A 16,039-nucleotide genomic window follows, 5' to 3' on the forward strand; every position below is an offset into this window, starting at 1 on the left:
ACCCTGATGGACTGTTTATTGTTGCCAGAGATTTTAACCATGCGAACCTTAAGTCAGTGCTCCCCAGATTCCATCAGAACGTGGACTTTGCAATGAGAGAGGAGAACACGTTTGACCTTGTTTACGCAAACCCAACGCATACTGGGCGGAGCCCCGCCCCCACCTCCGTTACTCAGACCACATCTCTGTTATGCTAATCCCAGCATACAGACCACCCGTCGGGCACTCCAGACCAGTTCAGAAGCGGGTGAAAACCTGGCCAGCAGGAGCCATCTCTGCTCTTCAAGACTGCTTTGAGCACACCGACTGGCACACGTTCAGGGAGGCTGCAACCGATGGCGACTCTACCAACTTAGAGGAGTACACGGCATCGGTGACTAGCTACATCAGCAAGTGCATTGATGACATCACCGTGGCCAAGACCATCACTACACGCGCTAACCAGAAGCCATGGATGACCGCGGAAGTGCGTGCACTGCTGAGGACCCGTGACTCCGCCTTCAGAACAGGCAACAAGGCAGTCCTAAAAACAGGGAGGGCCAAACTGTCCCGGGCTATCAGAGAGGCAAAGCATGCACACACCCAGCGAATCCACAGCCACTTCCAGGACAGCGGCAACACGTGGCGCATGTGGAAGGGCATTCAGGACATCACCAACTACAAGACAACACCACCTGCCTGTGCTGCTGATGCCTCCCTCCCAGATGCATTGATTAACTTCTATGCTCGTTTTGAGCCGGAAAATGACATGGCGGCGAGGAAGACCACCCCTCCACCAAACGACCAGGTGCTGTGTCTTACCGTGGCTGATGTGAGGAGAACCCTGTGCAGGGTCAACCCACAGAAGGCTGCTGGACCAGACAATATTCCTGGCAGAGTGCTTAGGGGATGTGCAGACCAGCTAGCTGAGATTTTCACTGACATCTTCAACATCTCCCTGAGCAGCGCCGTCATTCCATGTGCTTCAAGGCCACCACCATTGTCCCCGTACCGAAGAAGTCTTCAGTGTCTGCCTCAACGATTACCGGGTTGCACTCACATCCATCATCATGAAGTGTTTCGAGAGGGTCGTCATGAGGCACATCAAGACTCTGCTGCCCCCCTCACTGGAACCCCTGCAGTTCGCGTACAGTCCCAACCGCTCAACAGACGACGCCATTGCCATCACCCTCCACCTGGCCCTAACACACCTGGACAAAAAAGACATGTACGTTCGAGAGCTGTTCATAGACTTCAGTTCAGTATTCAACACAATCATTCCTCAGAAACTGATTGGAAAGCTGAGCCTACTGGGTCTGAACACCTCCCTCTGCAACTGGATCCTAGACTTCCTGACTGGGAGACCTCAGTCAGTCCGGATTGGAAGCAGCATCTCCAACACCCATCACACTGAGCACGGGGGCTCCCCAGGGCTGTGTGCTCAGTCCACTGCTGTTCACTCTGCTGACTCACGACTGTGCAGCAATACACAGATCGAACCACATCATCAAGTTTGCCGATGACACGACCGTGGTGGGTCTCATCAGCAAGAACAATGAGTCAGCATACAGAGAGGAGGTGCAGCAGCTAACGGACTGGTACAGAGCCAACAACCTGTCTCTGAATGTGAACAAAACAAAAGAGATGGTTGTTGACTTCAGGAGGACGCGGAGCAACCACTTTCTGCTGAACATTGACGACGACTCTGTAGAGATCGTTAAGAGCACCAAATTTCTTGGTGTTCACCTAGCGGAGAATCTCACCTGGTCTCTCAACACCAGCTCCATAGCAAAGAAAACCCAGCAGCGTTTCTACTTTCTGCAAAGGCTGAGGGAAGTCCATCTCCCACACCCCCCATCCTCACCACATTCTACAGAGGTTGTATTGAGAGCATCCTGAGCAGCTGCATCACTGCCTGGTTCGGAAATTGCACCATCTCGGATCGCAAGAGCCTGCAGCTGATAGTGAGGTCAGCTGAGAAGATCATCGGGGTCTCTCTTCCCGCCATTACAGACATTTACACCATGCGCTGCATCCATAAAGCAAACAGCATTCTGAAGGACCCCACACACCCTTCCTACAAACTCTTCTCCCTCCTGCCAGCTGGCAAAAGGCACTGAAGCATTCAGGCTCTCATGACCAGACTATGTAAACAGTTTCTTCCCCCAAGCCATCAGACTCCTCAATACCCAGAGCGTGGACTGCCCTCTACCGTGCATATTGCCTTGTTTATTATTTATTGTAATGCCTGCACTGTTTTGTGCACTTTATGCAGTCCCAGGTAGGCCTGTAGTCTAGTGTAGTTTTGTGTTGTTTAATGTAGTTCAGTGTAGTTTTTGTATTGTTCATGCAGCACTATGGTCCTGAAAAACGTCATCTCGTTTTTACTGTGTACTGTACCAGCAGTTATGGTCGAAATGACAATAAATTGTGACTTGACTTGATCTGCTGTGGACCTGGGGCTTCGGTAGGTGAATTGCAGTGGATCCAAGTCACCATTCAGACAGGAGCTGATATGCTTCAAGACCAGCCTCTCAACACACTTTGTCACCGTGGATGTAGGTGCCGCTGGGCGATAGTCATTTAGATAGGTTAATACGCTCTTCTTGGGCTCCGGTACAACTGAAGCCTGCTTGAAGCAGGTGGGTATCACACACTGCCAGTGTGAAAGGTTGAAGATATCCATGAAAACACCAGCCAGTTGGTTAGCACAGGTCTTCAGTACTCAGCCAGGTACTCTGTCCAGGCTGGATGCTTTCCTTAGATTCACTCTCTGAAGGCAGCCCACGTGTCATCTTCAGATACTGAGACCAAAGGATCATCGGGAGACATGGGGGTGCGCAATGGTTCCTTTCTGTTCTGGTGGTCAAAGCGAGCTTAGAAGGCATTGAGCTCACCTGGAAGCATTTACCTTTGTAGGAGGTGAATGCATTTCCCATTTCCTAGTCCACACCAACAAGTACCCTTTTTCAATGTCAGTGCCGGATTATCGAAGGAAAAGATTACAAGTAGTCGGATTAGTGAACGTCGACCTGTTACTTACAAGGCAAAGTCTACCCCCATACTTTAAGTTGTTGGAAGGTAGGTTCAATCTTACAGCTCAAAAACCATATTTAGATGTTTACAAAGCCCAGTAATTCATCAACTTCATGTCTTTGGGGTCATTCCATGCCATAATTGCATGGTTTATGGTCGATTCAGAAATTTGATGGCAGATGAGAAAAAGCCATTCTTGAATGAGCTTGTGTTTTCAGGCTCCTGAGAAAAGAGCATGTACTGGGTGGAGGGTTGTTGCCTTTCTGAGGCATTTCCTTCTGAAGATGTCACCATGGAGGGGAGGCTAGTGCTCATGGTGGAGACAGACGAGATATGAATAATGGAAGAATGGAATTCACACCCAACAATGAAGGAACAATTGCTTTACTAACTTTAAAGTGCCAGCTTGTAGTTTCTATTGACTGTTAATATTTCTGTTTTGATTGGCGATTGATCTTGCAAGTCAGGAATTCAAATATATACAACTTACGATATGGTCAATATCTGTAACTGATAAGTCAATTTTGTATTTAAAAAAAAAAGCAGTTTTCTATCCTGGCTTCAGAACAGTGTGGGTGACAGGGGTCCATGCTCCTATTCTTGTGCACAAGTGAAATAAATTAGAACTGGTCTCAAGTTTAATATCACTGCATATCAAATTAAGTGAAGCTTATTGTCATTTAACTGCATTAATGTATGTAGAAATGAGACAACATTTCCTCCAGCCAGCGTGTAAAGCACATAGAAACATAGAAAACCTACCGCACAATACCAACTCCTCGGCCCACTAAGCTGTGCCGAACACGTAAGTACTTTAGAAATTACCTAAGGTTACCCATAGCCCTCTATTTTTCTAAGCTCCAGAAAAAAATAACACAACATAACATGAAGGTAAGGATAAAATCTACAGATGAATCACACGTAAATAACAAACTAAAATGCATTAATATTAAATATTTAAGGTACAGAACAGATTAACCAATGACACTTATAATATGATGCGGCTGGGAGTTCGAAGCCTAATGGTCTAGGGAAGAAACTATTTCAGTTTCTGACCGTTCTTGTTTTTATGTATTGGAGTCTCCTCCTGATGGTGGAAGTCAAAGAGGATGCTGGATGAATGGGTGGGATTCTTGATAATACTAAGGACCCTGTGTATGCAGATTTCCTGATAAATGTCCCCGATGGATGGTAGGGAGATCCTTATGATCCTCTCGGGGAGTGAAGCATCCTGGTCACTGACGTGCGGGGTAGACTTGTAGTATGTAAACCTCTGAATTCCCTGCCACATGCACCTTGTGACTCTGGTATCGCATAAGTGACTGTAAATTCTTTGAGAATGCTCCCATTTTTCCTTGTTGATGGAACAGGAAAGCACAGTTCTTGCTTTCCTGAGAGCTGCCACATCTTCCAATCTAAAAGCAACATCACGGATCTCTTAGCCATATATGGATGTCTACAGCAAGCCATGGCTTCCAATTTGCTCTCATCCAGGTGTGTTTCATGATGATAATATCCTCTGTACACTTCTCTATGTAGCTGGTCACAGAATCCACGTATTCCTCGATATTAACATGGTTGCCATAGTTAGCAGACTCCCTGAACATTCTCCAGTTCGTATTATCAAAAGTAGTCCTATGGTCCAGGTTTTCACCACCTTTGGAACTGATTTGACCTGTTTGGTCACTGGTTTGCATGATGGAATTAACATTACAGATAAGTGATCTGAGAGTTCAATGTGGGGTCGAGGGACTGATTTATTGGCAACTGGTATGTTAGTATAAACCAACTCTAGTGTATTTTCACCTCTGGTGGCAAAATCAACATGCTGGTGGTAATTTAGGCAGGGCTGTCTTTGGGTTTGCATGGTTAAAATTGCCTGCAGTAATGAAGATACCATTAGGGTGTTTGGTTTGAAAGTCACTGATGGCGCTGTGCAGCTCACAGTGCTTTGCCTGCTTTAGTAGAGGGAGAGAAGAGGATATATACAGCTATCAACAAAATCGTTGTGAACTCTCTCAGTATATAAAAGTGTCTGCACTTCGCAAAAATAAACTCATTCATCGGTGAATAATGGGACGCCATTGCCAAAGTGTACTTACACCAGTTCTTACTTATGTAAATACAGATATGACAGTTGTGAAATTTGTTGTTTTGTGGTAGCAGTACATAATAAAAAGCTATAAATTACAATAAGTACATGTAGATAAAGTAAGTTAAATTGAATAAATAGTGCAAAAAGTTGGCCGGGGGGTAAGAATACTGAGGTAGTGTTCGTGGGTTCATTATCCATTCAGAGATGTGATGGCTGAGGGGAAGAAGCTGTTCCTGAAATGTTAATTCTGTGTCTTCAGGCTCCTGTACCACCTCTCTGAGAAAAGAGCATGTGCTCTGTGGTGGGAGTACTTAATGATGGATGCTGCCTTTTTAAGGCATTGACTTCTGTAGACATCCTCGTGGTGGGAAAGCAAGTGCCCCTGATGGAGCTGGCTGAGTTTGAGACACTAGCTTTTTTCAATCTTGTGCAGTGGTTCTTCCATACCAGAAGGTGATGCAAACAGTACATCTGCAGAAATTTGCTAGTCTTTGGTGACCTACTGAGTCTCCTCAAATCTTAATGAAATATAGCTACTGACGTTCCTTCTTTGTAATCGTATCATATGTCAGGCCCAGGATAGATCCTCAGAGATGTTGACCTCCCGGAACTTGAAACTGCTCACCCTTTATACTGCTGAGCCTTCACTGAGAGCTGGTGTATGTTTCCACAAATTCCCTTCCTGAATACACAATCAATTCCTTGGTCTTACTGACATTGCATTTCATTGGCTTTGTATCTGTACTCGGCACAATGACAATAAAGTTGAATCTCATCTAAAATTGAGCGTTGCGACACCAGTCAACCTGCTGATCTATCTCACGTCTGTACGCCCTCTCATTACCATCTTAGTTTCTGCCGCCAGCAGATGTGTCATCAGCTGATTTATAGATGGCGTTTGAGTTTTGCCCAGCCACATGGTCACGGGTGTGGACAGAGTAAAGCAGTAAGCTGAGCCACACATCCTTCAGGTGTTGGTGTTTATTGTCAGAGAGGAGGTGTTATTTCCTATCTGCATTGACTGGCCTCCTGGTGAGGAAGTCAGGTATCCAGAGGGAGATACAGAGGCCCAGGTTTTGGAGCTTATTGTTTAGAAATGAGGGTATGATTGTGTGAAATGTAAAGCTGTAATTAATAAACAGCAGCCTAACATGGGTATTACTTTGTCCAGGGGATCCAAGGCTGAGTGGAGAGCTAGTAAGATTGCAGAGCTATTGTGGCAATAAGGAAATTGCAACGTGTCCAGATCTTTGCTTCAGCAGGAATTAATTCCAACCATGATCAACCTCTCAAAGCGCTTTTTCAGGAGTGCATCTGGTCCCTATTTCTGATCTAAGCATAACATTCCATGGTTTTTCTCTATTGCCCTTTTAAAACAGAGGACTAACATTGGCTATGCTCCAGTCCTTGGGACTTCACCTGTGGCAAAAGATGTTGGAATGGTGGAAGGAAATAGTCATAGTCATACTTTATTGATCCTGGGGGAAATTGGTTTTCGTTACAGTTGCACCATAAATAATTAAATAGTAATAAAACCATAAATAATTAAATAGTAATATGTAAATTATGCCAGGAAATAAGTCCAGGACCAGCCTATTGGCTCAGGGTGTCTGACCCTCCAAGGGAGGAGTTGTAAAGTTTGATGGCCACAGGCAGGAATGACTTCCTATGACACTCTGTTTTGCATCTCGGTGGAATGAGTCTGGCTGAATGTACTCCTGTGCCCACCCAGACAATTATGTAGTGGATGGGAGACATTGTCCAAGATGGCATGCAACTTGGACAGCATCCTCTTTTCAGACACCACCGTGAGAGAGTCCAGTTCCATCCCTACAACATCACTGGCCTTACGAATGAGTTTGTTGATTCTGTTGGTGTCTGTTACCCTCAGCCTGCTGCCCCAGCACACAACAGCAAACATGATAGCACTGGCCACCACAGACTCGTAGAGCATCATCCGGCAGATGTTAAAGGACCTCAGTCTCCTCAGGAAATAGAGACGGCTCTGACCCTTCTTGTAGACAGCCTCAGTGTTCTTTGACCAGTCCAGTTTATTGTCAATTCGGTATTAGGTCAATGTTAGGTATTAGAATTAAAAAGACAAGGTGTAAGTTAAGGAATGAGAATGTGTTATGGTCAAGTCAAGTCTGGTCGTATTCTGTAAACTTGTACAAACTGTTGTGAATAAACTTGCTTTGAGTTTGGTCCTATCATCTTGTCTTTTTCAGGGGTGATTTGGTTTACTTTGATGGGCTGAGTGAAACAATTCTGTCAGTGGGACTGGTAAAACCCAGAGTTGGTAAGTTAGCTATTTTTAAAATTCCACCTTTGTTTTCAAATTATTTTATGATTGTGCCCCTTCTCTTCTGTAATCTCCACCAGTTTTGGTCTACCAAGCATTTCTCGTAAATCATTCCATGACAGAGTAATTTAATTACAAAAGTGTTAATGAACCGAAGGAGTTATTCGCTTGATTTTGTTGCTACTCTCTATCAAAATTTTGATTCCACAGCATTTTGGTGATGGAGGGGGGGTGCGGTGGAAGGAGAGCTGCCAGATGTCTTGCTACATATTGATACCAATGACATAGGAAGGAAAAGCAAAGAGGTCCTGAAAAGAGAATTTAGAGAGCTAGGCAGAAAGCTTAAGAAGCTGGACCTTCAAGGTAGTCATTTGTCAAGGGGGTGGGAACCAAAGTGAAGTGACTCAGGATAGGACGGATGGTAAAAAAGCGAAGATAGTGTGCAGTCAGACTGTCAGGAAGGGCAGACAGATGACAGGACAAAATTGCAGCCAGTAGGATGAGTGTCAGTGCATTAGGGATGCAGAATCAAAAAGGGTCCAAATATAGTACTCAGTGTTATATATGCATGGAGTATACGAAATAAGGTGGATGATCTTGTTGCACTATTACAGATAGTCAGGTATGATGTGGCCATCAGTGAATCGTGGCTGAAGGATGGTTGTAGTTGGAGCTAAGTTGTATGGGAGGTTAGGAAGGCACTCAGAGGGGATGGTGTGGCTCTGCTGGTAAAGAATGGCATCAAATCAGTAGAAAGATGTGACATAGGATCGGAAAATGTTGAATCCCTGTGGGTTGAGATCCTCAGCTCAGCCCTGTGGGTTGAACTGCAAGGGTAAAAGGACCCTGTTGGGAGTTATATACAGGCCTCCCAAAGTTGCTAGGATGTGGACCACAGATTACAGAAGGAAATAAAAAAGGTGTGTCAATAAGGCATGGGAGATTTCAACATGCAGGTCGATTGAGAAAATCAGGTTGGAAAAGGATGTCGAGTGAATTTGTTGAATGCCTATGAGATGGCTTTTTAGAGCAGTTTGTCGTTGAGCCTACTGGGGGATCAGCTGGATTGGGTGTTATGTAATAAATGGAGGTAATTAGGGAGCTTAAGGTAAAAGAACCCTTAGGAGGCAGTGATCACAATATGATTGAGTTCAACTTGAAATTTGATAGGGAGAAAGTAAAGTCTGATGTGGCAATATTTCAGTGGAGTAAAGGAAATTACAGTGTTATGAGAGAAGAGTTGGCCCAAGTAAATTGGAAGGAGATGTATTGGAAGGGATGAAATGTATTTCTGGAAAAAATGAGGAAGGTGCAGGGCAGATGTATTCCAAAAATGAAGAATACTCAAATGGCAAAATAGTACAACAGTTGCTTACAAGGGAAGTCAAAGCTAATGTAAAAACAAAAGAGAGGGCATACAACAAAGCAAAAATTGGTGGGAAGACAGGATTCAGAAACTTTTTAAAAATCCACAGAGAGCAGCTAAAAGACTCACTAGAAGGGAAAAGATGAAATATGAAAACAAGCGAGCAAACAATATCCAAGTGAATAGTAGAAGTTTTTCAAGTATGTTATGTAAAAGGTAAGAGAGAGATGAGATGGATATAGGACTGCTTAAAAAATGTGGCTAAATAATAACAAGGATAAGAAGATGGCAGATGAACTAAATGAGCATTTTGCATCAGTCATCATTGTGGAAGACACTAGCATTGTGCCAGATGTTGAAAGGTGCAAGGGAAGAGAAGTGGGTGCAGTTACTATTACAAAGGAGAAGGTGCTCAAAAGGCTGAAAAACCCAAGGGTACATAAGTCACCGGACCAGATGAACTGCACCCTAGGGTTCTGAAAGAGCTTGCGGCAGAGATTGTGGAGGCGTTAGTAATGATCTTTCACAGTCGTTGGACTCTGGCATGATGCCAGAGGACTGGAAAATTGCAAAAGTCACTCCACTCTTTAAGAACTGAGGAAGACAGCAGAAAGAAAATTAAGACCAGTTAGCCTGATCTCAGTGGTTGGGAAGATGTTGGAGTCTATTGTTAAGGATGAGATTATGGAGCACTTGGTGACATTGGACAAGATAAGACAAAATCAGCATGCTTTCCTCAAGGGGAAAATCTTGCCTGATGAACCTGTTGTAATTCTTTGAGGAGATTACAAGTAGGATAGATGAAGGGGATGCAGTGGATGTTGTATATTTGGACTTTCAGAAGGCCTTTGACAAGGTGCCGCACATGAGGCTGCTTACCAGGTTAAGAGCCCATGGGATTGCAGGGATGTCATTGGCATGGTTAGAGTATTGGCTGATAGGTAGGAGGCAGCAAGTGGGAATTAAACCAACCTTTTCTGGTTGGCTGCCGGTGACTAATGTTGTTCCACAGGGGTCATTGTTTGGACTGCTTTTTATGCTATATATCAATAATTTAGATGATGGAATAGGAGGCCAAGTTTGTAGATGATATGAAGATTGGTGGAGCAGCAGGTAGTGTTGAGGAAACAGGTAGGCTACAGAGGACTTAGATTAGGAGAATGGGCAGTTAGGGATAAATGAAATGCAATGTTCATGCACTTTGGTGGTAGAAATAAATATGCAGACTATTTTTGAAACAGGGAGATAATCGAAAAATCTGAGATGTAAAGGCATCTTGTGCAGAACGCCCTGAAGGTTAACTTGCAGGTAGAGTCGGTGGTGAGGAAGGTGAAATGTTAGCATTAATTTCAAGAGGTTTAGAATATAAGAGCAGGAATGTGATGCTGGGGCTTTATGAGGCACTGATGAAACCTCGCTTTGAGTATTGTGAACAGTTTAGGCCTCCTCATCTAGGAAAAGATATGCTGGAATTGGAGAGGGTCCAGTGGAGTCCACAAGGATGATTCCAGGAATGAAAGGGTTATCATACAAGGAAAATTTGATGGCTCTGGGTCTGTACTTGCTGGAATTTAAAAGTATTTGGCGGGGGGTGAATCTCATTGAAACCTTTCGAATGTTGAAAGGCCTGGACAGAGTAGATGTGGAAAGGATGTTTTCCATGGTGGTGGAGCTGAGGACAAGAGGGCTCAGGCTCAGGATAGAGGGGTGTCCATTTAAAGCAGATGCAGAGAAAAAGTTCTTTAGCCAGACGGTGGTGAATTTGTGGAATTTGCGACCACAGGCAGCTGTGGAGGCCAGATCGTTAGGTGTATTTAAGGTAGAGCTCGATAGTTTCTCAGTTGGACACGGCGTCAAAGATTATGGGGGAGAAGGCCAGTGAGTGGGGCTGAGGAGGGGAATACAGGACCAGTTTGAATGGCGGACCAGACTTGATGGGCCAAATGCCCTTTTCTGCTGCTGTGTCTTATGGTCTTAAAATGACCTGCTTGTTCTACCCTCTGGCTCCCAGAGTAATATGGTATAGAAGTTGGACCTTTTGGCCCAACTGGTCCATATCAATTGCTGCTTCCTCCCTGCTCGAACCACTTGCTTGCATTTGGTCTGTAACGTTTTACAAGCCCTTCCCCGCCATGTACCTATCCAAATGTCTAGATTTACAAGGATATTGCCTGGATTGGGGAGCATGCCTTATGAGAATAGGTTGAGTGAACTCGGCCTTTTCTCCTTGGAGGGGCGGAGGATAAGAGGTGACCTGATAGAAGTGTATAAGATGATGAGAGGCATTGATCATGTGGATAGTCAGAGGCTTTTTCCCAGGGCTGAGATGGCCAGCATGAAAGGGCACAGTTTTAAGGTGCTTGGAAGTAGGTACAGAGATGTCAGGGGTAAGTCTTTTACGCAGAAAGTGGTGAGTGCATGGAATGGACTGCCGGCGACTGGTGGAGGCAGATAGGACAGGGTCTTTTAAGAGACTCCTGGATAGGTAGATGGAGCTTAGAAAAATAGAGGGCAATGGGTAACCTTAGGTAATTTCTAAAGTAATTATATGTTTGGCACAGCATTGTGGGCTGAAGGGCCGTAATTGTGCTATAGGTTTTCTATGTTTCTATGTCCCTTAAGCATCCTCTGGCAGCTCATTTCAAGTACTCGCTACTTTTCAACCTACTCTGAAGATCAACCTACACTTCCTTCCTACATATCCTCCAATTTTCATTCATCTGTGTATATATCTAAGAGTTTCTTAAATGTCCCTAATGAATCTGCAACTACCACCACACCTGGCAGGGCATTTTATGCACCCACCACTCTCTGTGCAGAAATTCCCAGGATGGAAATGGCTAATACAATGCATAATTTTAAGGTGATTTGAGTAAAGTATAGGAAAGATGTTAGAGGCAAACTCTGTGCATGGAGAGTAGTGGATGCATGTAATGTCCTGCCACTGGCGATTGTAGACGCAGAATCATTAGGAGCATTTAAGAAACTCTTAGATAGGTACATGGATGTTTGAAAAATGGAGAGTTATGTAGAACGAAAGGGTTGATCTTGGAGTAGGTTAAAAGGTTGGCAAAATATTTTGGGCCATAGGGCCTGTACTGTAATGTTCTGTGTTCTGTATTCGCTAAAGCCTTCTCATAAGACCATGACATTGGAGCAGAAGTAGACCATTTGGCCCATCGAGTCTGCCATCAAATCACGGGCTGATCCAATTCTTCCAGACATCCCCACTCCCCTGCTTTCACCCCATACCCTTTGATGCCCTGGCTAATCAAGAACCTGTCTATCTCTGCCTTAGATGCACCCAATGACGTGGCCTTCACAGCCACTTGTGGCAACAAATTCCATGGATTTACCACCCTCTGACTAAAGTAATTTCTTCGCATCTATGTTCTAAAAGGATGTCCTTCAATCCTGAAGTCGTGCCCTCTTGTCCTAGAATCCTCTACCATGGGAAGTAACTCTGCCATATCTAATCTGTTCAGGCCTTTTAACATTTGGAATGTTTCTAAGAGATCCCCCCTCATTCTCCTGACCTCCAGGGAATACAGCCCAAGAGCTGCCAGACGTTCTTCATGCGGTAACCCTTTCATTCCTGGAATCATTCTCGTGAATCTTCCCTCAGCCCTCTCCAATGTCAGTATATCCTTTCTAAAATAAGGAGCCCAAAACTGCAAGTGTGGTCTCACGAGTGCCTTATACAGCTTCAACATCACATCCCTGCTCTTATATTCTGTACCTCTAGAAATGAATGCTAACGTTGCATTCGCCTTCTTCACAACCGACTCAACCTGGAGGTTAACATTCATGGTATCTTGCACAATGACTCCCATGTCCCTTTGCATCTCTGCATTTTGAATTCTTTCCCCATCTATTTCCCCATCTATATAATAGTCTGCTCGTTTATTTCTTCCACCAAAGTGAATAACCATACATTTTCCAACATTGCATTACATTTGCCACTTCTTTGCCCATTCTCCCAATCTATCCAAGTCTCTCTGCAGACTCTGTGTTTTCTCAGCACTACTGGCTCCTCCGCCTATCTTTGTACCATCAGCAAATTTAGCCACAAAGCCATCTATTCCATAATCCAAATCGTTGATGTACAATGTAAAAAGAAGCGGCCCCAACACGGACTCCTGTGGAACACCACTGGTAACCGGCAGCCAACCAGAATGGGATCCCTTTACTCCTACTCTCTGTTTCCTGCCAATCAGCCAATGCTCTATCCACGATAGTAACCCACGATAGTAACCCACGCTAGTAACCTCCCTGTAATTTCATGGGCTCTTATCTTGCTAAGCAGCCTCATGTGCAGCACCTTGTCAAAGACCTTCTGAAAATCCAAGTACACCACGTTTACTGCATCTCCTTTGTCTACCCTGCCTGTAATTTCTCAAAGAATTACAGTAGGTTTGTCAGGCAGGATTTTTCTTTCAGGAAACCATGCTGGCTTTGGCCTATCTTGTCATGCCCCTTTTTAGCTCTCCAAGGTCCATTCTTCAGCTTCCTTTTACCTCTGTAGAGCCCTGTCAGATCCTTGTTTCCTAAACCTTAAGTAACTTTCTTTCTTCCACTTGACTAAATGTTCCAGACTCTTGTCAACCATGGGAAGAGAAGGGCAATTATAGACTTACAGGGATAGGCAGCTTGGAAATCAGTCTGTTAGCCTGATTCATACATGCTGACAAGATGCTCGTCAAATCCCATTTGCCTGTATTTCCTGTACAAATCCCTGCCTTCTGTACCTAAAGGCAATGATTGTGTGCTTATGGTCTTGTGCTGTCCATCCACTTTAGGTTTACTGGAGCTGTTTGGAGTGGTTTAAACTAATATGGCAGGGGGATGGAAACCAGTATGATAGAGCTGAGGATGAGCCAGCAGGTTCAGAAGTAGATGATAGGTGTAACATGAATGTAAGGAAGGACAAGCCAATGATTGGGTGCAAATGCAAACAGCAACAAGTTGAGTTGCACCACGGAGGCAAAATTCAAAAAGATAAATAATGCTGGACTGAAGTTGCTGTATTTAAATGTGCGTAGCATTTGGAATAAGGTGGATGAACTTGTGGCACGATTAGATGTAGCCCCCCTGGCCAGCCTCAGGATCACTCGGCTTGCTGTCGTCAAGGGAAACAGCCCTTGGCCCTGCCAAACTGGGTAATTAGTTTGTGTGGATGCTGTGTGATGTACCCCACCCCGCCCAAATAACAGACAATACATCAGATACGATTAAATGATTTACAGTTTATAGATATTACTGGAACTATATAATTAATAGAGAATAAAATAGACCATAAGACAAAGGAGCAGAAGTAGGCCATTCGGCCCATCGAGTCTGCTCTGCCATTTTATCATGAGCTGATCCATTTTATCCTGTTTAGTCCCACTGCCCCGCCTTCTCACCATAACCTTTGATGCCCTGGCTACTCAGATACCTATCAATCTCTGCCTTAAAGACACCCAATGACTTGGCCTCCACTGCTGCCCGTGGCAACAAATTCCATAGATTCACCACCCTCTGACTAAAAATTTTTTTTCGCATTTCTGTTCTGAAAGGGCGCCCTTCAATCCTGAAGTCATGCCCTCTCGTACTAGACTCCCCCATCGTGGGAAACAACTTTGCCACATCCACTCTGTCCATGCCTTTTAACATTCGAAATGTTTCTATGAGGTCTCCCCTCATTCTTCTAAACTCCAAGGAATATAGTCCAAGAGCGGACAAACGTTCCTCATATGTTAACCCTCTCATTCCCAGAATCATTCTAGTGAATCTTCTCTGTACCCTCTCCAACGTCAGCACATCCTTTCTTAAATAAGGAGACCAAAACTGCCCACAGTACTCCAAGTGAGGTCTCACCAGCACTTTATAGAGCCTCAACATCACATCCCTGCTCCTATACTCTATTCCTCTAGAAATAAATGCCAACATTGCATTCGCCTTCTTCACTACCGACTCAACCTGGAGGTTAACTTTAAGGGAATCCTGTACGAGAACTCCCAAGTCCCATTGCATCTCAGAACTTTGAATTGTTTCCCCATTTAAATAATAGTCTGCCCGTTTATTTTTTCTGCCAAAGTGCATAACCGTACACTTTCCAACATTGTACTTCATTTGCCACTTCTCTGCCCATTCTTCCAATCTATCCAAGTCTCTCTGCAGACTCTCCGTTTTCTCAGCACTACCGGCCCCTCCACCTATCTTCGTATCGTCAACAAACTTAGCCACAATGCCCTCTATTCCATAATCCAAATCGTTGATGTACAATGTAAAAAGAAGTGGCCCCAACACTGATCCCTGTGGAACACCACTGGTAACCGGCAGCCAACCAGAATAGGATCCCTTTATTCCCACTCTCTGTTTTCTGCCAATCAGCCAATGCTGTATCCACGTATGTAACTTTCCTGTAATTCCATGGGCTCTTATCTTGTTAAGCAGCCTCATGTGTGGCACCTTGACAAAGGCCTTCTGAAAATCCAAATATACAACATCCACTGCATCTCCCTTGTCTAGCGTACTGGTAATTTCCTCAAAAAATTGTCATAGGTTTGTCAGGCAGGATTTTCCTTTAAGGAATCCATACTGAGTTCTGCCTATCTTGTCATATGCCTCCAGGTACTCTGTAACCTCATCCTTGACAATCGACTCCAACAACTTCCCAACCACCGACGTCAAGCTAACAGGTCTATAATTTCCTTTTTGCTTCCTTGCCCCCTTCTTAAATAGCGGAGTGACATTTGCAATCTTCCAGTCCTCCAGAACCATGCCAGAATCTATCGACTTTTGAAAGATCATCGCTAATGCCTCCGCAATCTCCACAGCTACTTCCTTCAGAACACGAGGGTGCATTCCATCTGGTCCAGGAGATTTTATCGACCTTTAGCCTATTCAGCTTCCTGAGTACTTTCTCTGTCGTAATTGTGACTGCGCACACTTCTCTTCCCTGCCACCCTTGAGTGTCCGGTATCCTGCTGATGTCTTCCTCAGTGAAGACTGATGCAAAATACTTGTTCAGTTCCTCTGCCATCTCCTCATCTCCCATTACAATTTCTCCAGTATCATTTTCTATCGGTCCTACATCTATTCTCACCTGTCTTTTACCCTTTATATACTTGAAAAAGCTTTTAGTATCCTCTTTGATATTATTTGCTAGTTTCCTTTCATAGTTAATCTTTTCTCTCTTAATGACCTTCTTGGTTTCCTTTTGTAAGGTTTTAAAGACTTCCCAATCCTCTGTCTTCCCACTAATTTTTGATTCCTT

General features: G+C 44.3%; 1 protein-coding gene across 2 annotated transcripts in view; it reads left to right on the forward strand.

Annotated features, from left to right (window-relative positions):
* Nucleotides 1-16,039, forward strand: part of nup155 (nucleoporin 155) — a 248,559-nt gene that overhangs the window by 25,378 nt on the left and 207,142 nt on the right. For both annotated transcript variants that reach the window (XM_063049676.1, XM_063049677.1), the window contains exon 4: nt 7,339-7,409. In XM_063049676.1, the coding sequence (XP_062905746.1) occupies nt 7,339-7,409 (71 nt within the window). The remainder of the gene's footprint in view (nt 1-7,338; nt 7,410-16,039) is intronic.

The sequence above is a fragment of the Mobula hypostoma genome, chromosome 5, assembly GCF_963921235.1.
Source record: "Mobula hypostoma chromosome 5, sMobHyp1.1, whole genome shotgun sequence".
Taxonomy (NCBI): Eukaryota; Metazoa; Chordata; class Chondrichthyes; order Myliobatiformes; family Myliobatidae; genus Mobula; species Mobula hypostoma.